Genomic DNA, 27,830 nt, shown 5'->3' on the forward strand with positions numbered 1-27,830 from the left:
TTGGGACGCCAAAATGATGATGTTTGGGAATGATGGTGGACTGGTCCACAGCTGATGACCAACACAGAATTCTGGAAGACGTCTTTGGTGCAAAAAGGTGGTTTTCTTAATGCCTGGAGGAGCTGTGCTGGGGTCCTACAACTAACTCATCGTTATATTCCCTCAGGTTGGCAGGAGGTCAGGGATGGAATAAGTCTCTAAGGAATTGTGGAAGCAAGGTTTCCAGCACCTTCAGGGGCTAACTGTTACTAGGGAAACACTATTTATGACCCCTTAATAAAACACGAGTCATGAGATCCTTTAAATGTAGATCAGGGGCCATAAGCTTGGAGGATGATTGCCCGCATATATCTCGGCGAAACTGAGACAAAGGAAGTGGACTTACAGGGTCCTGGAGGTTGGGGTAATGTTAAGCTACAGTTCTCTTTTGCCCCCAGCAAAGAGCCATCATCTAGGCAGCTGAGCTCTTAGAGGGAGGTCATTGTGCTGGTTTCAAGGAGTTGTCGATGGCCTATAGGCATTAAGGGAATTTAATTTTTCCTGTGCCTGAGTTTCCCACATTAGCACGGCAAGGGCTTAAGCCCCTTTCCTTTGTTCTTGAGTAGCAGTGGTGCCCAGGGGATATCCCTCAGACCCACCGTGGGGTGGCAAGGGGGGTTCTAACTTGCGCTTTAGCCTCAGCCTGGCTCATGCTCCCTCGTCATGACTCTTACCATGCCAACTGCAGCCTTTTGAGCCCTGAGTGATAAGTGACAGGAGGTCAATGGATCCTTTGGTAAATCAGCCAATGATTGCTTTCAGGTAGCATGGGAGGAGAGTGGGAGCACGATTCCCCAGGGAAGCTTGGTGTCCTATGACTATGGAAAATCTGTGGGTTATAGAGAAATGGAACATATTTTAGCTACACCTAGGAGCCTGAATGTACCAAAAGAAACCCTACATCTGTCATCACACACTGTAGGGGGGTGGGAGCACTTGCCATCTTTGCAGCTTTTCCTGTCCGTAGGTAAAACATTGTTGATCTGGAGGGCAGAGTCCCCATACGAGCTGATGCCCAAGTGTGTAGGACTGGGTTCTGATTCTGTGTAGTTTTTTTTGAGTCGTTTCTTTGGCTTCACCTGCTGGCGAAACGACTGGGCATGCAATATCCCTGAGAGTCTCCGAAAGCAGGATGCTGAGGCAGTCTGTGGCGGGGGCAAAGAGCACAGTAATAGTCACTGCACAAACAAGAGACTTCAATGCCCCAGGTTTTGAGGAGCACAACACGTTTTCGTTGACATCAGAAATTAGTTGTCGGTGGGGGTTGAAAACAACCTTCACGTATGCTCACTGGGAGTTAATGGGCCCTATGTGCAATGAGAAAGAACGCAATCGTGTCATTGGCAGCAATGTGGATGGAACAGGAAGGGGGTAAGCTGAGAGAAATCAGTCAGTCACAGAAACACGCCACCCACACCTGCACAGAGGGAAAGTGCGGCCGGGACCGGTGGCTGGGGACTAGGGCTGGAGGCTGGGGGATGGGAGCGTGGGGCTGGAGAGTGGTAGCTAGGGGCTGCGGTGGAGAGTGTGGGCTGGAGTGCCTGGATACAAGGACAAAGGAGGGGCGGTAGGGACAGAGAGACCCCACACTACAACTATGCCACAGGCCAGGGCTGCCTGGGTCTGGACCTCTTCCCTCCCTCGGAGCCCTCATCCCCAGAGCCCCTGGCAATTCACAAGGCCCAGCTAGGGCAGCGGGCTTTGGTTGGTGATGTTCTCTGGGGACGCTGGGGGCTCCGGTTTGCGTTTGAGCCAGTTGGCGCAGATGGGAGGGAATGGCCAGGTGGGGGCTGCCCGAGGGTGGGGAGGAGGCGCTAAGAATCCAGGGGGCCCCTAAGGCCTGGCCTGTCGGATGCTGCTGTTCGCTCCCACCCATTTCGCAGTGAGCAGCGGGACCTGGAATGGTGTGCTGTGCTGTGGTGTGGTTTGGTGTGGTGTGGTGTGGTGTGGTGTGGTAAGTGGTGGTGTGGTGTGGTGTGCAGAGATGCTGCGATGTGTGGTGCCATGCGGTGCCGTGACCTGTGGGATGGAGGGGGAGGTTGGCGTGGGAGCAAGCCGGAGCAGCCTGCAAGAGTACCGGGATCAGAGAACACCAGGGCTTGCGCCACTCCGGGGTGCCCGGGGCCTGTTGCGTGGCCCTCGCCACCGACCCGGGGCCCTCGGAGGTCGGCAGCGGGAGGCAGCCAGTCAAGAAGGCAGGCAAGGTGGCAGGCAGGTTCACGGGTGAATGGGATATGCCCGGGGCTTGGGAGGCGAGGACAGGGATCTTTTGGAGCCCAACTGCAGCAGGTAGCATTTGGGGACAAACTAACCAGAACACGCCGGATCTCCTCTTGTGTTGGAAGCTATGTAGGGTCGGGCCTCGTTAGTACTTGGATGGGAGACCGTCTGGGAACACCGGGTGCTGTAGGATTTTCCCTTTTGCCTTTGACCTACTTGACCTCTTCTATGGTGCCAGCCCACCCCCCTCCCTCCCTGACCAGGAGAGGCGCTCCTGGGGCCAAACTCAAGCCAGCCAGTGCTCCCTCAGCACTTCCCAGTTCAGCCCAATGGCCTGGCCTGCCTTGCACACCCCACTGCATGTCACAAGGGGCCGCTCCCCATTCACGACTCCCCACACCAGGCCCAATCCCACTGCATGGGTTTGAAGCCACACCCCAGCTTTGTACATTCCCTGAAATACTACATACACCAGCACAGACTGCAGGCAGAGCCGGGTTCCGGAGTCCGGGGTCCGGAGTCCGGGATCCGGAGTCCGGGGTCCTGGAGTTAGGAGCTGGAGGGTGGGGGGTGGGCCATGATGGAGGCTTGGAGCTGGGGTGCATGGATGTGGGGACAAAAAAGGGGCGGGAGGGACACAGAGATACCACACTCCGACTGTGCCACAGGCCTGGGCTGCCTGGGAAATAGGCCTCTTCCCTCCTCGAGCCCTCATCCCCAGGGCCCCTGGCATTTCACGAGGCCCAGATAGGGCAGCGGACTGGGGCTGGTGATGTCCTCTGGGGGCGCTGGGGGCTGCGGGGTGGGTTTGCAACAGGTGGGGCAGACAGGAGGGAAAGGCCTGGTGGCTGGCTTCGCTCGCCCAAGGGCTAAGGAGGAGGCGATGAGAACCCAGCAGGGCTGGCCGGGAAGGCACGGCCGGCCGGATGCCCCACGCTCGCTTCCACCCTCTTGCCAGTGAGCAGCCCGACTGAGGGACCGGGGCTGGCACCTGAGGGCTGGAGGGTGGGGGCTGGGTGGGTGGATGCGAGAACCCAGGAGACCGCGGGCAGGTGGCCCGGCGGCCGGGGCAACGACACCCCAGACACCGACTCCACCACAGGCCTGGGCTCCCTGGGTCCTGGACTTCTTCCCTCCATGGAGCCCTCATCCCCAGGCCCCTGGCGTTTCAAGACGCCCAGCTAGGGCAGCGGGCTGGGGCTGGTGATGTTCCCCGGGGGCGCTGGGCACTCCGCTGTGGGATTGCACCAGGTGGAGCAGTCGGGAGGGAAAGGCCTGGTGGCTGGATGCGCTGGCCCTAAGGCTGCGGAGGAGGCCCTTAGAACCCGGCTGGGCGGGCCCGGAAGGCTCGACCGGCCCAATGCCCCATGCTCACTTCCACCCTCTTCCCACTGAGCAGCCCATCGTGGTGTGGTAACCGGCCCGATGCCCCACGCTCGTTTCCACCCTCTTCCCACTGAGCAGCCCATCGTGGTGTGGTGCGGTGCGGTGTGGTGCGGGGCTGCGAGGGGCGGTGCGGTGCGGTGCGGGATGGAAGAGGTGGCGGGCGTGGGGCCAAGCAGGCAGCATCCTGCAAGAGTCCCTGCAGTGGAGAACGACGGGGCTTGGGCCACAGCGCCTTGCCAGGGTCCTCTTGCGCCCCCTCCGCCTCCCTCCCGGGACCCGCGGCGGAGGGCGGAGGCAGGCAGGCAGGCAGGCTGGCAGGCAGGATGCCAGGTGCATGGGGAAGCGCGGCAACCGCTGGGCTTGTGTGGCATGGAGCAGGCTCTTGAGACACCCAGTGCCAGCCGCTGGCTTCTATGGCCATAACAGCATGAATGTGACCGACCCCAGTCTTCTCTCAGAAGCTGAGCGGTGTCGGCCTGGTTAGAACTTGGATGGGAGAGCGCCTGGGATTACCATGTGCCATTGGCTTTTGCCTTTGGCTTCCTTCACCTCTCCTTTGGCTCCTGCCGCATCTCCCCCCTCCCTGCCTGTGTCCCTCTCTCCCCAGGGAGGGCTGTGCCTGGGACCAGACACACCCAGCCACTGCTCCTTAGCCCCCACCCAGGCCAAGAGAGCCACCACGCCTGGTCCGGCCCCGCCCCGCCCCACCCCGCCCCGACCCCGGGCCCACACACCCCAGCCCACTTCACAAGGGGCACGCTCCCCGCTCCCCGCACCCAGCCAAATCACACTGCACTGGCTGGAACCCACCCACAGCCTTGCAACTTTCCTCACACACAACCCACACCTGCACCCACACGGAGGGGGGCAGCGCTGAGGGCGGGACCGGGGGCTGGCACCTGAGGGCTGGAGGGTGGGGGCTGGGTGGGTGGATAAGAGAACCCAGGAGACTGCGGGCAGGCGGCCAGGGCAGCGACACCGAAGACTCCGACTCCGCCACAGGCCTGGGTTCCCTGGGTCCTGGACCTCTTCCCTCCCTGGAGCCCTCATCCCCAGCCCCCTGGCGTTTCAAGACGCCCAGCTAGGGCAGCGGGATGGGGCTGGTGATGTTCCCCGGGGGCGCTGGGCACTCCGCTGTGGGATTGCACCAGGTGGAGCAGTCGGGAGGGAAAGGCCGGGTGGCTGGATGCGCTGGCCCTAAGGCTGCGGAGGAGGCCCTTAGAACCCGGCTGGGCGGGCCTGGAAGGCTCGACTGGCCTGATGCCCCACGCTAGCTTCCACCCTCTTCCCACTGAGCAGCCCATCTTGGTGTGGTGCGGTGCGGTGTGGTGCGGGGCTGCGAGGGGCGGTGCGGTGCGGTGCGGTGCGGTGCGGGATGGAAGAGGTGGCGGGCTTGGGGCCAGGCCGGGAGCATCCTGCAAGAGTCCCAGGATGGGAGAACGACGGGGCTTGCGCCACAGCTCATTGCCAGGGTCTTCTTGTGCGGCCTCCGCCTCCCTCCAGGCACCGAGGCGGAGGGCGGAGGCAGGCAGGCAGGCAGGATGCAAGGTGCATGGGGAAGCGCGGCAACCGCTGGGCTTGGGTGGCGGGGAGCAGGCTCTTGAGGCACCCAGCGCCAGCCACTGGCGTCTATGGCCATACCAGCATGAAAGTGACCGACCCCAGTCTTCTCTCAGAAGCTGAGCGGTGTCGGCCTGGTTAGAACTTGGATGGGAGAGCGCCTGGGATTACCATGTGCCATTGGCTTTTGCCTTTGGCTTCCTTCACCTCTCCTTTGGCTCCTGCCGCATGTCCCCCCTCCCTGCCTGTGTCCCTCTCTCTCCAGGGAGGGCGGCGCCTGGGGCCAAACACACCCCAGGCACTGCTCCTTAGGCCCCTCCAGAGCCAAGAAAGCCAACAGGCCCGGTTCGGCCCCTCCCTGCCCCACCTGGATCCCGGGCCCACACACCCCAGGCCACTTCACAAGGGGCACGCTCCCCGCTCCCCGCACCCGGCCAAATCCCACTGCATCGGCTGGAACCCACCCACAGCTTTGCAACTTTCCTGACACACCACCGACACCCGCACCCGCACGGAGGGGGGCAACGGTGAGGGCGGGATGGGGGCTGGCACCTGAGGGCTGGAGGGTGGGGCTGGGTGGGTGGATAAGAGAACCCAGGAGAGTGTGGGCAGGCGGCCGGGGCAGCGAGACCCCAGACTCCGACTCCGCCATAGGTCTGGGCTCCCTGGGTCCTGGACCTCTTCCCTCCCAGGAGCCCTCAGCCCCAGGGCCCCTGGCATTTCCCGACGCCCAGCTAGGGCAGCGGGCTCGGGCTGGAGATGTTCCCCACGGGCGCTGGGCTCTCCGCTGCGGGATTGCACCAGGTGGGGCGGTCGGGATGGAAGGGCCGGGTGGCTGGATTCGCTCGCCCTAAGGCTGCCGAGGAGTCCCATAGAACCCGGCTGGGAGGGCCCGGAAGGCTCCACCGGCCTGATGTCCCACACTCCCTGCCTGTTGCCGACTCCATCACTACACTTGATTGAAGCCAAATGATGAGCCTTTCTACTCAAGAAGGCCCACCTTGGATCCAGCCGCCACTGCCTTTTGTAACTCCTCTGTACGTTGCCCAAGAGACCAATAAGGAGCCATATAGGTAGGGATGACTCTATGTCCCTACTCAGCACAAAGAAGCTACAGAAGTTGAGACCTTCCACCTTCATCCATCTTCAAGGTTTCAAATTTGACATTTTTCAGGGAGGATATGATGAGGGAGCATAAGGCAGGCTGAGGGGTAAAGCACAAGCTAGCCCCTCCTCCCACCCTGGGTGGGATATGATTGTTATTCCTTGGACAGTCTTGACCACCTGAGTACAGAGAAAAGGGCCTTAAGCGCTTGTCATGGTAATGTGTGATGCTAAGGCAAATGAAAATTAAATTCCCTTACTGATTATAGCCCACTGACAATCCCTGAAACGGATAGAGTGACATCCCTCTAGGAGTTTAGCTGCTCGGTGATGGTGATGACCCTTTGCTAGGGGCAAAACACAACCTAAGCCTAACATTATCCCAACCTTGAAAACATTCCAGTCAACTTCTTTTATTTCAACTGCCCGAAGGCATATGCTGGCAGTATTCCTCCAAGCTTATGCACCCGCCCATATACATTGAATGGGTGTCATGACTTGGGTTTTATTATGTGGTAATGAAGGCCATTTCCCTAGTCACACCTAGTCCCTCAAGGCGCTGAAAACTTGCTTCCCCCTAACCCTAACCCTATCCTTGACACCCTGCCAACCTGATGGTGTGTAACAATCAGTTACCCGTCAGGACCCCTGTGCAGATTTTCTTGCATGTGGTTTCTGTCCCCACCGTTTAATAAAATCACCTTTTTTGTATGAAAGATGTCTTCAGGACATCTTCCTTGGTCTTGGGCTCTGGACCACCCCCACCATCGCCCCCAATCTTCATCGGTTCGTCAGCAGAACTCCAACCACTGGAGGATACAGATGCCTTCACCCTGCAGAGCAGACACTTCATCCATTGGCAATATTCTTCAGGATCTGCTACGTGCTGGACCGAGCCCACTCAAGGACTGGTGCAGCAGAGCCATTCTCCAAATACCTGAGGGTTGGCCGCAAGTCAGAATCGGTTAACTAGGTGTCACTACTGGCTTCAAAGGACAGGGCAACAAAAGCCAGTGCCAGGAACTTTTCACCCGTTTCTGGAGAAACACTGCAGTAGGTTTCCCTTGGTCCTAGCCCACACATGGTTCTTACACATGGTTCTTGGTGCTGGCGCCACAGTGCATTTGCCAGGCGGAGAGGTGGGCAGGAGGCCGGCGGGTTCTTGAAGGCGGTAGGAGCCCGCAGGTGCTGTGGAGGGCGAGGGATGTGCTCTTCTGAGCATCCGGCTTCTCCCTTGCTAGAAGTCTTCCACCTACAAGGATGTCGCCCTGGGGTCCCTGTTTCTCCGAAGACCTTCCTGTTTGAGGCAGGTGAGTTCTGGTGGACCCAGCGCCGCTCGGACTCCCGCAGAGGCCACAGTGCCAGCCGTGAGAGGCCGGGTGGCTCGGGGCGCCCTGGTTCTGCTCACTTGGGGGACAGCAATTGGCCACCCTCGGGAGGAAGGCCGTCCTGTCTGTGTGGAGGCCCGCAGGCTCACGTGAGTCAGTCGTGGTGGCCGCTCTGTGGCGGCGGGGTGTGTGTGGGGGCGCCTCCCGTGGCAGTGCTGGCTTAACCGCTTGGCAGGCAGTAAGGGCCCTTCTCACTGCAGGTAGTGGCTTCTGGGAGGTTCTCCGGGTGCCTGCCTCAACCGCAGCTGTCGTGTAAGGAGTGTGCCGCCCGCCCTCGCAGAGGCTGTCGGAGACCTTCCTGCCTTGTCCGTCCCCTGACCCCGCACAGGCTGCACACGTTCTGTCCCCCGAGGCGGCTGCCACGAACAGAGGCCGCCTTAGGCCCTTGTGTCCTGTGGGCCAGGCCTTAGAGAGTCTGGTGAGCTGGCGAAACCCTATCGAAATTGGGAAGTTGACGAGAAGAAGGGGAGAGTGTCCTTTGTTCCCTGGGTCAGTGTTTCTCAGACTCGGTGGTGTCGGGACACTTGGACATCAGGGGATTATTGAGAGCCCCAGAGAGCCTTCGTGTGTGGGGGTTGTGTCTCTGGATCTCTACTGTGGTGAGGTTAAACCGAGAATTGAAGCGGGCGCCTGGGTGGCTCTCTGTGTTAAGGGTCCGACTCTGGCTCAGGTGGTGATCTCACAGTTAATAGTTTAGAGCCCCATGCGGGGCTCTGTGCTGCCAGCTGCCAGCCTGGACTTGTCTCAGACTCTCTGTGTCCCTCTCCCTCTGCCCCTCCCCTCACATGCCCTGTGTCTCTCTCTCAAAAACAAACAGTAAGGAAACCAAACCAAATCCGAGCATCTCAGATGTGATGAATTCACTTAAAGACAATAAATTAGGGCAGATTAATGTACTCATACCTTTCGTGCAAAAAATACGTACATTTTCAGAACAACACTGTGTAGAAGCGTGGCATTGGCATTGGCATTGGCTTAGTGCAAGATGTTTATTCTTCCAGCTGCTTCTGCATTCAGTGTCTTGTGGCCAATGATGTTTAGGAAGGCGATGTGGACTCCCCCAGAGGAACAGCTGGAGGCGAGTAGGGTGTGGCAGTAGCTCCTCGGGTGTCTGGATGCCCCTTCCTGACTCTGCACTCAGATGGGTGGGGCTTCCTTGCTTCTCTTGGGGGTTAGCTGCCCGCACAGAGCGGCCTAGTTGTGTGGCACGCGGTGGACGTTTGGAACATCCTAGGCCACTACTTTCAGCTGATCTTCCATATTTTTCACTCAGCGAACACATTCTTGGAACCACCACCTGGATGAAGAAATGGAACCTTACCATGCTTCCTACCTCCTACTGACTCCCACCGAACGTCCCCCAAAGGCAACCACGGTCTTGACTTTCACCGGCGATTGCTTTGGCTTGTTCTTCGCTTCATGTTGAGCCAACCCTTGAGCGCTGTGTGTGCGCAATGCACCTGCTTTCCTTGTGTGGCTGTGCTGGTCCTCCCCTGCTGTCGAAGGCCCAGTGTGTGAGCACAGCACGGTTTATTGTTTCTGCTGTGGCTGCTCCGGTTTGTGCAGAGGCTGCCTGCAGATCCACATGCATCATATTGGGTTGCCTTGGAGGAGCAGGGCGTGAGTGGCGGCACGTGTCTGTTCCCCACGAGCAACAGCGTGCGGGAGCTCGGGGCTGGCCGATGCCTGGTATTGCCTCTTCTCGTGTGTTACCTGGTTGCTGGGGCTCAGGTGCTGGGAGGTATGGTGTAATCGTGGGACCCGCCCCTGTGTGTGTCTTGGCCACTTACATGTTTCTTTTGAGAAATAATTGCCTTTTGGAAGCCACTTTGTGATTAGGTTGTGTGTTTTGTTTTCTGTTGATTTGAATGAGTTCTTTCTATGTGTGTGGAACACATCTGTGAATGGCAGAGCTTTTCACATTCTTGTGTATGTCTGCCTTACGTTCTCTGTGTTGCCTTGTGGTAAGTTTCTTTGGTTTCTATCCAATAGTATAACCATTTGTATGTTTCTTGCCTTGGATTGGCTAGGGCCTCCAGTACTGTGTTGAAGGGAAGTGGTGAGAGTAGGTGTCCTTGTCTCCTTCCAGATACGAGAGAGAAGGGTTTCATAATTTTCTGTATACTTAATATTTTTTAAAGTTTGTTTGTTTCTTTATTGATTTAGAGAGCATGCATGGGAAGGGGAGTGCGAGGCGGGAAAGAGAGTGGATCCCAAGCAGACCCCACACTGTCAGCACAGAGTCTGATGCCAGGCTTGAACTCATGAACCGTGAGATCATGGCCTGAGCTGAAATCAAGAGTCAGACGCTTCACCGACTAGAAGCCACGCAGGTGTCCCAAAGAGTTCAGTATTTGGGGCGCCTGGGTGGCGCAGTCGGTTAAGCGTCCGACTTCAGCCAGGTCACGATCTCACGGTCCGTGAGTTCGAGCCCCGCGTCAGGCTCTGGGCTGATAGCTCGGAGCCTGGAGCCTGTTTCCGATTCTGTGTCTCCCTCTCTCTCTGCCCCTCCCCCGTTCATGCTCTGTCTCTCTCTGTCCCAAAAATAAATAAACATTAAAAAAAAAAAATTAAAAAAAAAAAAAAAAAAGAGTTCAGTATTTTACCAGTACATATGACACTTGCCGTGGCGTTACTCGTAGATAGTTGTGTCAAAACATGAAAATTCTCCTCTATTTTTAGTTTGCTCTGATATTTTAACAATCATCAAAGAAAGAATAATACTAAATTTTCTGAAATGTGTTTTGTGCATCTTTGGGGACAAGTGATTTGTGTAATGTTGTGGTTTAACTTAAAACAACTTTTGCCTTCTAGATTAATCCAAACCTGATGTCTATGCATTCTCTTTGCACTGGATTCCATTTGTAAATAGTGTGCTTTACATTCTTGCATGTGTATTCAAGAGAGAGGTGGGTGTTCCCTTGCACCCTCTTGTGCCGTCCTTGCTGGGGTTTGGGTTTAAGGTCGTGCTGGCCTCCTAAACCAACGTAGGAAGAAGCACATCTTGTGCTTTCCCAGAAAAGTTTTTGTGTGTGTTCTTTTCTTTTGGGAAGAAGTGCTAGGCCAACAGCTGGTGTAAGGTTTTCCTTGTGAGAAGGGTTTTCATTGCAGATTCCTTTCTTAAGGGGAAATAGGATTTTTCTGATTTCCCATATCTTCTTGTGTCTATTTAGATAAGGCATTTTGTTTTCTAGGAGTTTGCTCTGACCTCCCAAACTTTCCAAGGAGTAAGTGTCAACTGGTTTCTAATATCCCTCCTATCTGCAGCATCTGGTGTGATAGTTGCTTTAGAACTTCTTGATATTGGTACTTTGTGCTTTGTTTCTTTTTCATAGAACCAACTTGGGCTTTTTTGATTTCTGTGATTTACTATTTGTTTCCTGCAGCACTGATTTCTGCCCTTTTGTTTTCCATCTACTTGGTGATTGTTTGCTGTCCCATCTGGTAGTTCTTGAACTAAATCCTTCATTTGATTTTTAGCCTTTGTTCCTTTCCAGTATGTGTATTGTATTTACTTGCTTATTAGTGTGTTGATTCATTTCAGAAGGAGAGCATGAGCAGGGCAGAGGGTCAGAGGGAGAGAGAGAGAGAGAGAGAGAGAGAGACAGAGAGAGAGAGAGAGAAAGAGAGAGAGTCTCGAGCAGGCTCCTCACTCCGTGTGGAGCCAGGCTGGGGATCGATCTTGTGGCCGTGGGATCATACCCTGAGCCAAAATCAAGAGTTGGTCACCAAGCAACTGAGCTATCCTATGATATATGTATTCTAAAGCTATGAGTCTCCCTTTAAGCACACCTTTCCTGATCTCACAAGTTTTGATAAGCCAAATGTTTATTATCTTTATGTGAAACTATTTCCTAACTTTCATTGTGGCATCTTTTTCTTAATTCATCACAATGTTTAGGAGCATAACACATCTTGATGTTTCGGGGGATTTTCTCGTTCTCTTTGTGCGGATTTCTAGCTTAATTCCATGAAGGTATCTGTCTCAGTGTTTTGGGGTGGTTGTAACAAAATACCATAGACTGGCTGCCTAATAAGAAACAGAAACTTCTTTCCTATAGTTGAGGAGACTGGGAAGTTCTCAAGATCAAGGCATCTGCAGATTCCGAGTCAGGGGAGAGTCAGCTTCCTGGTTCATCGACAGCCTGCTTCTCCCTGTCCTCCTGTGGTGGCAGGGGTGACGGTGCTCTCTCAGCCGCCCATGACTGGTCATTACCAGAAGTCTCCCTGTCTTCATCCCATCATTTTGGGCGTGATAAATTGTTGGGGGAATTGAACTGTGAATCTAATGCAATCTGTCAATATGCCCTGCAGTATTTCAGTCCTCTGAGATGAGCTGACTTTCCTAATGGCCTGGCATATGTTCGTTTTCATGAACTGTTCCTCGGGCACGTGAAAATAATGTGTATTGGGGGAATGCAGTAGTCTCTATTTATAGGTTAGATGAAGTTTGTTAATGACAGAATTCAGATTTTAGTAACCACTTGAAACCAAGTAAGGAATAGGCGAGAATGAGTTTAATAATATAACTAACAGGCATATCCAAAATATCATTTCAGTGTATAGCCGGCGTGAGAAAAAATTATGAATGATTTTGCATTCTCTTTTATCACGTTGTCTTTAAAATGTGGTGTGCATTTTATACTTTGCACACGTCACACTTTGAGGAGCCGCGCGCGGTTCAAGTACTTGCAGTAAAGCACGTGACCCCATATTGGACAGCCCCGTCACACTGCCTTGAGTTTTCTGTTGTCGTCAGTTCTGTCAGATACTGAGAGATGTATCGTCAAGTCTCCCATCGTGCTTATGGATGTGGCTCTTTTTCCTTTTCTATGTTTGTCAACTTTTCTGTATTTTGAGATTGCGTTATTATATGCAAGTTTAGAAGTCTTGTTCTCTTGGTAGATGGAACTTCCATCGCGAAATGTTCCTCTTTGTCTCTAGTAGAGCTTTTTGCTATAGAGGTTACTTTATTGGAGGGTCCTAGCGGCCACATCAGTTTTCTGTTCGGTAGGGTTTGCCTGGGGATCTTTTACTTCCACCTGTCTGTGATCTTACGTTTTAAGGTGTACCTTTGTGACCAGCGTAGGCTTAGTTTCCTTCTAACGCATTTGAGAGTCAACCTTTTGCTTGCAGTATTTGTGCACATGTAATGACTGATATGTTAGTTTACACGTACCGTATTATTAGTTTCTTCTTTGTCCCAGCTGTTCTGTGTTCTTTTGGTCTCTAGCCTTCCTTTAGAAGTAGGAGGGAGTTTTTATCTGTACACTGAGTTGTTAGGTAATTGGAATATATCTATTTCTAGAGGCAAGTGCATTTTAAACTGACCCCTGCCTGATTCAGGACTTGTACTGCTTCCCTGACACTGCTCTCTCCTTTTATCTTTTCTTTGTTTTAAGATTTATTTGTTTTTTGAGGGAGACATAATATAATCGGGTGAGGGGCAGAGCAGAAAGGGAGACCCAGAATCTGAAGCAGGCTCCAGGCTCTGAGTCATCAGCACACAGTCTGATGCGGGTCTCCTTCTCACAAACCGTGAGATCTTGACCTGAGTCAAAGTCGGACACTCAACTGACTGAGCTACCCAGGCGCCCCTGCTCTTTTCTTTGACACTTGAACCACAGTGAACTCCTCTTCACCTTTCGTTGGCTAATATTTTTACGTTTTAGATGGATTTTCCCCTGGTTGTCATTCTTTCGTGCACTTAATACTTGTTAAGGTTTGTTCTCATAGTTACCCTTTCTGTTGTCACGTTGTTCTGCAAGCCTTGTTTTTTTATATTTCTTTCAGAGACTACATTTCTTTTCTGCAACAAGCTGCTTTAATATTGATTTTAGTTTGTGTCTGTAGTTGATGTGTAGTCATGGTTTGTGTGTGTGAGTGTGTGTGTGTGTGTGTTGTTTTTGTTTGTTGTTCAGTTTTTATTTTTGTTTTTGCTTCTGTTTTGCCTGAAAAACATCTTTACTTTGCCTTCACTGTGAAGAATGTTTCTGTTAGGTAAAGACTTCCAGGTTGGTGGCTATTTTAGTTCACCTTTCATACATGCCAATCCATCATCTGGCTTCATTTGCTTTTCTTGAAGAGTCAGCTGGTAGTGTTGTTGTTGTTGTCCCATGGAAGGCGGTCTCTTTGTCCTCTCATGACTGTTAACATCTTTTTGCCTGAGGTGTTCCTTGTGGAGTCACTCTCATGGTTCTTTTATCAGTTTTGATTCTTGTCTTTGTAGTGAAGTGGTACTACCCATTCTGTGTTTCCTCTACTTTGTGGGTTCCTATTGGACCTTTGTACCATATCTTCTGTGTCTTTTGGGCTTGTGTATTTTCTTGACGTTTCCTCTGTGTATGGTCTAGATATATTTTTACCTACCCATCTTTCAGTTCACTGAGGCTATTCACCTGTGTCTAGTCTGATGTGAAGCCCACGGACTGAGTTCTTAATGCCATTGACAAGATTTTTTAGTCTTTTAATTATGTTGGAGAGCTAGACAGTGGGAGTAAGGGAAGAATAGAGAGAGAGGGAGACATAGATGCCAAAGCAGGCTATAGGCTCTGCACTGTCAATACGGAGCCCAACGCAGGGCTCAAACTCCCGAATCACGAGATCATGACCCGAGCTAAAGTCAGATGCTGAGCCACTGAGCCACTCAGGCACCTGGAGCCACTCAGGCACCTGGAGTGAGTCACTGAGCCACTCAGGCACCTGGAGATCTTAATTTTAGCTCTGATAATTTGCAGTTTGAGAATCTGTTTTGAGTCTCTGAAAATTTCCCATTTGTCAAGAATGGTTTTTGGACAGTTGACTTTTGCATCCAATCACTCCAGTCTATGTGTCTCCTCTTGGTCTGTTTCTCTTCTTTCTTCTTTGGGTCGATATGATGTAAAACTTTTTTTTTTTTATGTTTATCTATTTATTTTGAGGGAGAAAGAAAGTGAGAGCAGCGGTGGGGGTAGAGGACGGGGGAGAGAGAGACACTGTTGAGGAGAGGCTCTTTTCTGTCAGTAGAGAGCCCAACACAGGGCTCAAACTCACAAACGTGAGCCGAACCCAAGTGTTGGTCACTTAAACGAGTAGGCTGAGCTATCCAGGTGCCTCTCTTTTTTTGTTTTCTTGTTTGTTTCTTTCCTTTTCTTATTAAAAGAATTTTTTTTGTTAATATAATTTACTTTTGAGAGAGAGAGAGAGGTAGAGACAAAACTTGAGCAGGGGAGGGGGAGACAAAGTGGGAGACACATAATCCAAAGCAGGCTCCAGGCTCTTCACTGTCACCACAGAGCCCGACGTGGGACTCAAACCATAAAGCGTCAGATCATGACATGAACCAAAGTGGGATGCTTCCCCGACTGAGCCACCCAGGCCTTCCTTTCATTTCCTTGCCTTGCTTTGCCTTTCCTTTCCTTTCCTTTCCTTTCCTTTCCTTTCCTTTCCTTTCCTTTCCTTTCCTTTCGTTTCCCTTCATTTCGTTTCCTTTTCATTTTTTTCTTTTCTTTTCTTTTCTTTTCTTTTCTTTTCTTTTCTTTTCTTTTCTGTCTTTTTTTTGTCTTGTCTTATCTTGTCTTTTCATTTCTTCTTTGTTTTTATTTTTGTTCTGGACTGTATGGAGAAGCATAGAGGCTCTTCGTGTGCTTATATTCCTTCAGCATTTCATCCCACACACCCCGAGTGCGGCGGTTATTGGGCCCACTCAGGGGTGAGTGAGTTGAGACTGGGGCTCAGTCTTTGTAAGGTGCAGTGTGAGCTGGGCTAACGCTGTCCCCCACCCCCGTGTAGACCTCCAGGATCTCCATTTGGAGGCTGGAGTATTTCTGAGGACCCGTCCTTGATGCTAGGTCCCAAAGCCCAGTTATTTCCTCCACAGCACAATGAGATGATGGAAGAGTCAGCTTCTCAGGCGTGCTTGCCGAGTGCCGGGCTCCTTTTCTGTGCCTCCCTGTGCTGTCCAGAGCTCGGTTCGCTGCGACTTTCTGCTTGCCTTTCTGTTAGGTTTCCTTTGCAGCTCGTTGGTATATTGCCTGCAATCCCTGAGGAAATTCAGAATCCTCACATGTCTTGAGGGAGAGAGAGGACTCTGAACATTAGAGTTGGCTCAGCGGGCTTCCCTTTTGTTGGGGTCTCAGTCCTTCCAGTTGTGACTGCCTCAGGGTCTCCTTGATGCCTTCAAACATGCTTCAAATTGAATTCATCTTTCCTAGTTCATGATGTGTTGATTAACAGGCTACTCACATGTATAAGAGTAAGCCAGGGAAGACTGAGAAGTCATAGTAAACATTTTGGTCATCAGCATTTGTTACAGGAGAAAACGAAACCCAGTAGTCCTTGCCTAGTACCCGTCGTTCTTCTAAAATGACCATCCAGTTTGCGCACGCTCAGCCAGCGTCCATGGAGTGGTGATGGTGTCAGCCTCCCAGCTCCCTATCCCCCACTGCCATGGCCGCCCTCCTCCCCCGTCAGGTGCCTGCCCAGGGCAGGCTTTGTGGTGACGGGCTGGCTATGACAGGGCAACTAGACGAAGTGGATTGCTTAAGTGACACTTATCTGGGAGTGTTTGATCAGTGTTGTTTGTTTTCTACTTTTCGTAATGTTTATTGACTATTTAGAGAGACAGAGAGTGTGGCCAGGGGAGGGGCAGACAGAGGGAGACCCGGAATCTGAAGTAGGCTGGGGGTGGGGTTTGCCTCAAGTGTACAGGGTAGCCCCCACAAAAAGGGCTTCTGTGTTGGTGCACCCGAGTCATCTGCAGAGACACAACCACCCACGCTTGTTGAGCCCTTTTGTGACTCTGCACCATTGTGGTCACCAGGCTCTGGCTGCTGTGCTCCTCGGAGACGGTGGTGGAGGCCCATCTGAGAAGAGTGTATCTGGACGAGTGAAGGGGTTAGGAGGAAATGTTGCTTACTTGCGCACTGTGGTTCCGGAACGGCCTTTTCCGGAGAGGTGGCTCGGGAGCTGAGGCTGACCGAGCACTCTCCCAGCAGTCTGACTCCGAGGCCGAAGGCCGGGGTCAAGGAGGAGCTTGGCTTTGTTGTGAGCGATGGAAGCGGAAGCGGAGCCAGGTGAGGCACCAGGCAGCTGGTGTTGGGACAGAACCTACCCTGTGAGGAGTTGGGTTTTCAGATAAGGGCCTGGGGTCATTGTGTCCTCAGGGGGAAGGACTGGCATCATGTTGTTGAATATTTTATGTTTATTTATTTTTTTTCAATATATGAAATTTATTGTCAAATTGGTTTCCATACAACACCCAGTGCTCATCCCAAAAGGTGCCCTCCTCAATACCCATCACCCACCCTCCCCTCCCTCCCACCCCCCATCAACCCCGTTTGTTCTCAGTTTTGAAGAGTCTCTTATGCTTTTGCTCTCTCCCACTCTAACCTCCTTTTTTTTTTTTCTTCCTCTCCCCTAGAGGTTTCTGTTAAGTTTCTCAGGATCCACCTAAGAGTGAAACCATATGGTATCTGTCTTCTCTGTATGGCTTATTTCACTTAGCATCACACTCTCCAGTTCCATCCATGTTGTTACAAAGGGCCATATTTCATTCTTTCTCATTGCCACGTAGTACTCCATTGTGGATATAAACCACAATTTCTTTATCCATTCATCAGTTGAGGGACATTTACGCTCTTTCCATCATTTGGCTATTGTTGAGAGTGCTGCTATAAATATTGGGGTACAAGTGCCCCTATGCGTCAGTACTCCTGTATCCCTTGGGCAAATTCCTAGCAGTGCTATTGCTGGGTGATAGGGTAGGTGTATTTTTAATATTTTGAGGAACCTCCACACTGTTTTCCAGAGTGGCTGTACCAATTTGCATTCCCACCAACAGTGCAAGAGAGTTCCCGTTTCTACACATCCTCTCCAGCATCTATAGTCTCTTGATTTGTTCATTTGGGCCACTCTGACTGGCGTGAGGTGATATCTGAGTGTGGTTTTGATTTGTATTTCCCTAATGGGGAGCGACGTTGAGCATCTTTACATGTGCCTGTTGGCCATCCGGATGTCTTCTTTAGAGAAGTGTCTATTCATGTTTTCTGCCCATTTCTTCACTGGGTGATTTGTTTTTTGGGTGTGGAGTTTGGTGAGCGCTTTATAGATTTTGGATACTAGCCCTTTGTCAGATATGTCATTGGGAAATATCTTTTCCCATTCCGTTGGTTGCCTTTTAGTTTTGTTGGTTGTTTCCTTTGCTGTGCAGAAGCTTTTTATCTTCATAAGGTCCCAGTAATTCATTTTTGCTTTGAATTCCCTTGCCTTTGGGGATGTGTCGAGTAAGAGATAGCTATGGCTGAGGTCAGAGAGGTCTTTTCCTGCTTTCTCCTCTAGGGTTTGGATGGTTTCCTGTCTCACATTCAGGTCCTTTATCCATTTTGAATTTATTTTTGTGAATGGTGTGAGAAAGTGGTCTAGTTTCAACCTTCTGCATGTTGCTGTCCAGTTCTCCCAGCACCATTTGTTAAAGAGACTGTCTTTTTTCCATTGGATGTTCTTTCCTGCTTTGTCAAAGATGAGTTGGCCATATGTTTGTGGGTCTAGTTCTGGGGTTTCTATTCTATTCCATGGGTCTATGTGTCTGTTTTTGTGCGCACACCATGCTGTCTTCATGATGACAGCTTTGTAGTCGAGGCTAAAGTCTGGGATTGTGATGCCTCCTGCTTTGGTCTTCTTCTTCAAAATTACTTTGGCCATTCGGGGCCTTTTGTGGTTCCATATGAATTTTAGGATTGCTTGTTCTAGTTTCGAGAAGAATGCTGGTGCAATTTTGATTGGGATTGCATTGAATGTGTAGATAGCTTTGGGTAGTATTGACATTTTGACAATATTAATTCTTCCAATCCATGAGCACGGAATGTCTTTCCATTTCTTCATATCTTCTTCAATTACCTTCATAAGCTTTCTATAGTTTTCAGCATACAGATCTTTTCCATCTTTGGTTAGAGTTATTCCTAGGTATTTTATGCTTCTTGGTGCAATTGTGAATGGGATCAGTTTCTTTATTTGTCTTTCTGTTGCTTCATTGTTAGTGTATAAGAATGCAACGGATTTCTGTACATTGATTTTGTATCCTGCCACTTTGCTGAATTCATGTATCAGTCCTAGCAGACTTTTGGGGGAGTCTATCAGATTTTCCAGGTATAGTGTCATGTCATCTGCAAAAAGTGAAAGCTTGACTTCATCTTTGCCAATGGGGATGCCTTTGATTTCCTTTTGTTGTCTGATGGCTGATGCTAGAACTTCCAACACTAGGTTAAACAACAGCGGTGAGAGTGGGCATCCCCGTCGCGTTCCTGATCTCAGGGAAAAAGCTCTCAGGTTTTCCCCATTGAGGATGATGTTAGGGGTGGGCTTTTCATAAATGGCTTTTATGATCTTTAAATATGTTCCTTCTATCCCGACTTTCTCAAGGGTTTTTATTAAGAAAGGGTGCTGAATTTTGTCAAAGGCCTTTTCTGCATCGATTGACAGGCTCAGATGGTTCTTATCTTTTCTTTTCTTACTGTGATGTATCACGTTGATTGATTTGTGAATGTTGAACCAGCCCTGCATCCCAGGAATGAATCCCACTTGATCGTGGTGGGTAATTCTTTTTATATGCTGTTGAATTCGATTTGCTAGTATCTTATTGAGAATTTTTGCATCCATATTCATCAGGGATATTGGCCTGTAGTTCTCCTTTTTTACTGGGTCTCTGCCTGGTTTAGGAATCAAAGTAATACTGGCTTCATAGAATGAGTCTGGAAGTTTTCCTTCCCTTTCTATTTCTTGGAATAGCTTGAGAAGGATAGGTATTATCTCTGCTTTACACGTCTGGTGGAACTCCCCTGGGAAGCCATCTGGTCCTGGACTCTTATTTGTTGGGAGATTTTTGATAACCGATTCAATTTCTTCGCTGGTGATGGGTCTGTTCAAGCTTTCTATTTCCTCCTGATTGAGTTTTGGAAGAGTGTGCGTGTTTAGGAATTTGTCCATTTCTTCCAGGTTGTCCAATTTGTTGGCATATAATTTTTCATAGTATTCCCTGAGAATTGTTTGTATCCTGAGGGATTGGTTGTAATAATTCCGTTTTCATTCATGATTTTATCTATTTGGGTCATCTCCCTTTTCTTTTTGAGAAGCCTGGCTAGAGGCTTGTCAATTTTGTTTATCTTTTCAAAAAACCAACTCTTGGTTTCGTTGATGTGCTCTACGGGTTTTTTTTAGATTCTATATTGTTTATTTCTGCTCTGATCTTTCTTATGTCTCCTCTTCTGCTGCGTTTAGGCTGCCTTTGCTGTTCTGCTTCTATTTCCTTTAGGTGTGCTGTTAGATTTTGTATTTGGGATTTTTCTTGTTTCTGGAGATAGGCCTGGATTGCAATGTATTTTCCTCTCAGGACTGCCTTCGCTGCATTGTTGCATTTTCATTTTCGTTTGTTTCCATGTATTTTTAAATTTCTTCTCTAATTGCCTGGTTGACCCACTCATTCTTTAGTAGGGTGTTCTTTAACCTCCATGCTTTGGGAGGTTTTCCAGGCTTTTTCCTGTGGTTCATTTCAAGCTTCATATAGCCTTGTGGTCTGAAAGTATGCATGGTATAATTTCAATTCTTGTATACTTACGAAGGGCTGTTTTGTGACCAGGATATGACCTATCTTGGAGAAGGTTCCATGTGCACTCGAGAAGAAAGTATATTCTGTTGCTTTGGGATGCAGAGTTCTAAATATATGTGTCCAGTCCATCTGATCCAATGTATCATTCAGGGCCCTTGTTTCTTTATTGACCGTGTGTCTAGATGATCTATCCATTTCTGTAAGTGGAGTGTTAAAGTCCCCTGCAATGACCACATTCTTATCAATAAGGTTGCTCATGTTTATGAGGAATGGTTTTATATATTTGGGGGCTCCTGTATTCGGCGCATAGACATTTATAATTGTTAGCTCTTCCTGACGGATAGGCCCTGTAATTATGATAAAATGCCCTTCTTCATCTCTTGTTACAGCCTTTGCTTGAAAGTCTAGTTTGTCTGATAGAAGTATGGCTACTCCAGCTTTCTTTTGGCTTCCAGTAGCATGATAAATAGTTCTCCATCCCCTCACTCTCAATCTAAAGGTGTCCTCAGGGCTAAATTGAGTCTCTTGTAGACAGCAAATAGATGGGTCTTATTTTTTTATCCATTCTGATACCCTATGTCTTTTGGTTTGCGCATTTGGTCCATTTACATTGAGTGTTATTACAGAAAGATACGGGTTTAGAGTCATTGTGATGTCTGTATGTGTACGGCGTAGCCCCCACAAAAAGGGCTTCTGTCTTGGTGCACCCGAATCATCTACAGAGACACAACCACCCACCCTTGTTGAGCCCTTTTGTGACTCTGCACCATTGTGGTCGCCAGGCTCTGGCTGCTGTGCTCCTCGGAGACAGTGGTGGAGGCACATCTGAGAAGAGCGTATGTGGACGAGTGGAGGGGTCAGGAGGAAATGTCGCTTACTTGCGCACTGTGGTTCCGGAACGGCCTTTTCCGGAGAGGTGGCTCGGGAGCTGAGGCTGACCGAGCACTCTCCCAGCAGTCTGACTCCGAGGCCAAAGGCCGGGGTCAAGGAGGAGCTTGGCTTTGTTGTGAGCGATGGAAGCGGAAGCGGAGCCGGATGAGGCACCAGGGAGCTGGTGTTGGGACAGAACCTACCCCGTGAGGAGTTGGGTTTTCAGATAAGGGCCTGGGGTCATTGTGTCCTCAGGGGGAAGGACTGGCATGATGTTGTTGAAGTTTTCGAAAGCTGGTGCTGGTAATGTGTGGATAGTGGGTTGGGGAGGAGACAAGATTGGATGCAGTGTAGACGTCATTGGGTAGAGTGGCTCCTTCTAATGTGTGGGTTGAGTTCTAAGACTCGTTCTTTAGGCAACAGGTACAAGCCCCTCACACCACCCATCACATAAAGCACAGGACAGTGTGCGTCTTTATATCCTATACCGAACTACGTAATGTTTAAAAGCAGCGTGTGTAATATTTACGTGTGCGGTTACAAGGCATACACTAAAGTATTCACCTTTTCTGGAGTGCCTGGCAGGCACTGTACTAGGTGCTGAACACTATGTGCTGCAGTTACCTCACCCAGAGACCTAGGCGGTTTTACGGAGAGCAATAGAAGGGCATGGGAGTGTGTGGTTCGGTGGAATAGGAGGAACATGTGCACAGGGTGGCTGCAGGATGGCCGTTTTGTCCCATGGGTCGGCGTGGGACAGACTCGGGGAGGCGGTTTTCCTTGGGAGGTTCGGCTGCCCTGTGTTCTCCTTCATGCACCCCACTCTGTCTCCCGGACACCTTTCCAAGCACCTCGTTAGTGAAGCTCCATCTGGGCGGACTGTGGGCTCTTTGAGTTCCACACCGGCCACCACCCTCCTCCCCACACCTGTGCCTCCTCCTGGGAACAGAGCAGCTTGCTCCTTGGTCCGGTGGTCAGAAGCCAGGGAGATGGCTTTGCCTCTTTCCTGCTCTTCCCTCTCCCTGCTGGTCCGTGGGTCCTGTGGCGTGGACCTTGCCTGTCTCAGAGGCCATCTGTGAGGTCTCTGGAGATCTGTACCCTGTCTTCACTTGGGTGGACTCAGGGAGGGGCCGAGTCCTGCGGTCTTCCCTGCTCCGGCCCCACTCACCTCGCAGCAGCTTGGCTGTGGGGCGGAGGGCGCCTCCTGCTGTGCAGAGATGCTGGCGTCCTGCCCCGTCCGTGTACAATACACCTCGCTCTCTGAGAAGACGGCCTTTCTTTCTGAATCTGTGTCCTGTCTGCTGGCCCTCAGTGCTGGGTGTTGCTGAGCAACTTGGTCACTAACTCCTTTGGGGAAACACGTATGCCTTGTGTACAAGGACCGTCTAAACTGCTCCTTTTCTGCTCCTAGGTTGCTCAGTCAGTTAAGCGGCTGACTTTGGCCCCGTCATGAACTCTTTCTTGGCGAGCTAACCCCCGAGACGGGCTCTGAGCTGACAGCCCAGAGCCTGGAGTCTCCTTTCAATTCCTTGTCTCCCTCTCACTCTGCCCCTCCTCTGCTGCTCTCCGTCTCTAAGAAATAAAGAATGACATTAAAAAATTAAAACAGGAAATCTCTTTCTATTTTACTCTCTTCTGTTGTTCACAAAGGTCATGCTTGCTTCGTTCTTCCTCAAGGATGAGTACAGCTGACCGTAGAACAACTTGGTGTTCGGGGTTCCACCCTGCCCACAATTGAAAATCCATGTATAACTTTTGCGTCCCCAGAACACTTAACTGTTCAAACTCTCCTGTTGTCCAGAAACCTTACTAGAAACACAAACAGTGCATTAGCACTTGGATCTTGTGTGTGTTATATGCTATATTCTTCGAGTCAAGTAAGCTAGAGAAACAGTTTTACGTCACAGGGAAATAGATGCACAGCTCTGCGCTGTATTGATCCCTAAGTTTATTCTCCGTTTGTTACTAGAATGAATTGTCTATCAGAACCCACATCATTCCTGACTTAGGTGACACACTACGCTGTTGTTACGTGTATCATTAGCACTGTGCATCAGAAATGGGAGGAACCAGGGGCGCCTGGGTGGCACAGTCGGTTAAGCGTCCAACTTCAGCCAGGTCACGATCTCGCGGTCCGTGAGTTCGAGCTCCGCGTCAGGCTCGGGGCTGATGGCTCGGAGCCTGGAGCCTGTTTCCGATTCTGTGTCTCCCTCTCTCTCTGCCCCTCCCCCGTTCATGCTCTGTTTCTCTCTGTCCCAAAAATAAATAAAAAACGTTGAAAAAAAAAAAAAAAAAAAAAGAAATGGGAGGAACTGGAAAGATTCCTGTGTATTTACGGATGTCACATTTCATGCATTACCAATGAAGGGTGAATGCTTCATGATGGCCTGGTGTAATCAGTACGATTGCTTCGTCATGGCCTAGGAGATACACGGGTGAATGAATGGTTACAAAGCTTTTCTAGCCTGCAGGTTTACAGCCATATTCCTCATACAGTCTGGACACATTCTTACATTACAAAAACGGCCTGTGATAGTAGGCTGGGAGGCATTTTCTCTGGGCGGGGACAGAGAGAGGCCTGCCAGAAGGTAATGTCATTTTTTGAAAGCCAGGTTATGGAACAACACGTTATTCGTTGTATGTCAGATCTTACTGCCCTTATGCCCGTGTGAGGATAGGCCGTCCAAGTGCACACAATTCTCCCACACGACGTTCCTCCTGATGACCGCTTAGGTGGTGGTGACACACATGCGCCCCGGGCGGCCTGGCTGCACGCTCCCTCGATTTTCACGCAGAAACCTGTGCATGGCAGGCGAAGTGGTTCACTGAGCACCTTGGTGAGGATTTGCTGTCTGGAAAGTGGGGGTGGGTCCTCACAAATGTGCTGATATGCAGACCTGCATGGGGTCGGGGGGACCCGCTAGTTGGGGCAGTCTTGGGCCTTGGGGCCTGGCGGTATGGGGGTGGAGGTGGGCACTGTCTGTGCAGCTTTCCAGAAGGGCCTTTCTGTTCCTGGCCAATGTTTCCATAGACGGCTGGCTGGCTTTAGTCCCAGCGCCCTTGTCATGGAAGGGTCCATGTGGGAAAGGAGCCGAGACGCTGGCGGATCAGTCCTGGTGGCAGCGTGCTTTCCAGCGATGCCACTTCCATGCCGCCTTCCTCGCCATCCGTCTGCTTCACCAGATCTCCTCTCTGTGCTGTCTTCTTCTGTGACCTCCTCTGGGCTTTTCTCTGTGCTCTTGACCTTCTGTAGGTTACACATTTTGAATCCCTGCATCCCCCAACTCTTTTTCTTTTTCTTTTGTTTCTTATTGACATATGCAGAGTCTCATTCATGAGTTTCCTGATTGGCTGTGTCATAGGTCCTGGAAATCACGCACGTCGTATGGACAGTCATCTCTAGCAGGGATTTCTTGATTGTGTTGGGCTTGATGGTTTTCCCAGAGTTTTTTGTAACGTCCCTTGGCATCTTCGTGACTTTCATAATGTTCCCTCTGTGGTGGTTCTCTTTGGTAGCATTGACTATCCTTCTTTTTTTTTTTCAAAGTTTTTTTTTTTATTTATTTATTTTTGGGACAGAGAGAGACAGAGCATGAACAGGGGAGGGGCAGAGAGAGAGGGAGACACAGTATCGGAAACAGGCTCCAGGCTCCGAGCCATCAGCCCAGAGCCTGACGTGGGGCTCGAACTCACGGACCGCGAGATCGTGACCTGGCTGAAGTCGGACGCTTAACCGACTGCGCCACCCAGGCGCCCCTCATTGACTGTCCTTCTTGTAAAGTGCCTGTGTCATGAGCCTCACAGATCCTCGTGGCCCCTGGTCCGCAGGCAGACTTAGACCCGCTGCGTTCCGGAGCGAGTGAGCCGCCAAGAGACGTTTGGTGGTGACCTGTGGGGTTCTGGGTGGCCAGGACATTGTCCAATGTTAGAAGAACTTTAGAGGACAGTCCCTAGGTTTCAGCGTACTTCCTGAGTTGAGGGACAGAGTCGGGATGGAACTTGTCTAGGGCAAGGGCTCTGGTTGTGCAGCCAGACCACTGGCCACTGGCTCTTGTTGCCTTCAGGACCCTGGGGTGAGCTTCCTACACAGGGCCAGCCTCCCTGATCACACCCTCACCTGTATCCGCTCAGTCGGTAGCTTCTTCACCCCTTCCTACCCAACATCTTGGTGCTCACTTGTCTTTCTCGTGAATAAATGTCGTTTGTGGCATTTTCCCCCCGACAGGGCATCTCCTTCTGCATGAAAACCTGTGCAGGCAGCCATGGTCTCCTCACCTGATTTTCTTGGGTTTTCACTCTTTGTGTTGGAGTGGTTGACATGCGGTGGATGGTGGTTCCTTCTTCTCTGCAATCTTCTCTGGGGCGTCTGGGAAACCGTGTGCTTCCTCTTTGTGGTAGAAGCTGCTTCTCCTACCGTCTGGACCATTTGAAAAGCCAAACCCCTTTCTAAAATCACCAAGCTATCCTGTGCCTGCATTGAAATGTGCCAGTTTTCGATCCTTCCCTTCCTTCTGCCTTACGTCGTGATGTCAGGTCTTCACTTGTCTTGCAGTTTGAGTTGAGTCTGCAGGTGTGCCCGTCTCACAGCAGTCCTACATCCACAGAGATGCCACATCTTCCACACGAGACACAAAGATGTCTCACAAAGAGCACCAGGTTTTTGCATGTGCTGGGGTAGCCGCAGCGAGAGCTTCGAGAATTTCCCTTTCCTTGTGCCTCCATGGTCCTCACGCAGGCCGGCTGGCAGCTGCAGCTGTGGACCTCAGTACATGTCAGGCCATTCAGCCTTTTCTTGTCATACCGTGAGTCTTCTCTGCATCGCGGGAGCACGTCCAGCATCCCTGGGGACACTTCAAACGGGTCCCAGGCTGTAATTAAGGTTCATGGTATTGCCCCTAACATGGTGAAAATGACGCAGGAACCCTGAGAAATCACTTCTCCTGTGGTGCTTGATTTACTGGAGAAAGGAAGTGCTTACCAGGAGCTGAGTAGCAGATTCGTGGATTCGTGCAACACTTGAGGGGACCTCAATAGCAGCAGGAGGTGGTGCACACTTCCCCCAGAGGACAGCGTCTGCTACAGCTCGTGTTATGCGGTTAGGACTTAATCCTGCGTCTCCACATTTGTTTGCCTTTCTCTTGACTGCAAATGGCACCATGTAGGTACGGTCAGTTTCTGTGTGCAAAATGATACGTTTTATCTTGTTAAAGTAGGTTTGTGTATGTTTTCGGATAGGAAATGCTATAATAGCCTAGTATCTGCGTTTATTTCATGCACCCGTGGCCTCCCTTTTACTTACTAGTTTTGATACTTCGTAGCTGCTCAGCTCATCTGCCAGTCTTTCCAAAAGTCACACATCTCCAGAAAAGTTTCCAATGTATTTATTGGAACAAAAATCCCCACATAGAAATGGGCCTGCACAGTCCTACATCAAGGATCAGATAGGCTTCTGTGGGTTCACCTTGTCAAGTCAGATTGCAAGGAACGAGGTCAGTTCTGTGGTAACATTCCCGTTGATTTGGAAAGGGTTAATTTATGAAGGAACTTGAAGTATGTCACCAGTTTGTCCTTGGATTTTCTAGAATGGCTGAAATCAACCACTCTCTCTTTGGAATGTCAGTTGTTAAGTGAACGTTTATCCCTTCGTTTGTCCTACAGAGACAAAAGCTCTGGGGCTCCTGGGTATCTCAGGGCATTAAGCGTCTGACTCTTGGTTTCAGCTCAGGTCATGATGTCATGGTTCAGGGACTGAGCCCTGCACCGGGCTCTGCGCTCGACTGACTGGAGAGTGTGCGTCCACCTCCTTGGAGCCCACCTGTACCCCATGTCCTGGGCGGGCGCTCAGTATTGGCGGGAGAAGAAGCCCCACGCGGGGTGGTGGGCCCTGGCATCACTCTCCTCAGAGACCCTTCATCCATAATATTTCCTGCTCGACTAAGGAAATAAGTCGTAAACTCGCCCTTTCGTCAAGAGTCCTACCATCATTTTTGAAAAGTCCATTGGGTATGGTTGAGTCTGATTGAGCCAGGTGTTCAGGCTAAGACAGCAGCTTTTGACTACCGTCAGCCTTTCCCCGCTGCCGCTCCACAAGCCTGCTTGCCAGACGAGGCCAGAGGCTGGGGATGGGCAGCAGGCTTCTCGGCCTGTTGCTCCCGAGTCAGCAGAGCTCCTGAGTCCTAGACCTGCCAGGCACCTGCAAACGTCTGTCCCCTTGAGTGTCGGTCCCTCCGAAAATCCCCGGGACTCCTGTGGGTGGTGAGGAGGGGACTGGTGTGTGTGATGCTACTTGAGGGTGGTGGGTGCTGGGACTCTGGAGGGCCACGGAGGCCTGGTGTGCTCTGGTAAAGACCCCCTGTGTCTCTCCACTTTTGTCCCCTCTCCGACCCCAGGAGTGTGCAGCTCTCGCTGCAGAGCTCCACACCTGCAGGGAGCAGCTCGTGCAGAGAGAGGAGGAGATCGCCAACCTGAAGGTGGAGAGAAACAACACCAGGGTCAGTAGGCGCACTGCCAGGGTCTTTCAACACAGGACACCATTCACTCCCCTTGTCCACATGTCCCCATGGAGTTGGCTGGGACCTATTGTTCTCAAACCTTGTTTGATCCGTGAGGAGGAGTGAGGCTATTTTAACACATTCGAGGGGATGGCTCCCTACCTGGGCACTGAATTGAAGGGATTCAGACTT

General features: G+C 50.9%; 1 protein-coding gene across 1 annotated transcript in view; it reads left to right on the forward strand.

Annotated features, from left to right (window-relative positions):
- The window catches only part of LOC131492409 (liprin-alpha-1-like), a 68,616-nt gene that overhangs the window by 27,570 nt on the left and 13,216 nt on the right, over positions 1-27,830 (forward strand). Inside the window, 2 exon segments of the mRNA XM_058696036.1 lie at positions 1,215-1,247; positions 27,537-27,638. Coding sequence (XP_058552019.1) covers positions 1,215-1,247; positions 27,537-27,638 — 135 coding nt within the window.

This window comes from Neofelis nebulosa, chromosome 13 (assembly GCF_028018385.1).
Source record: "Neofelis nebulosa isolate mNeoNeb1 chromosome 13, mNeoNeb1.pri, whole genome shotgun sequence".
Taxonomy (NCBI): domain Eukaryota; kingdom Metazoa; phylum Chordata; class Mammalia; order Carnivora; family Felidae; genus Neofelis; species Neofelis nebulosa.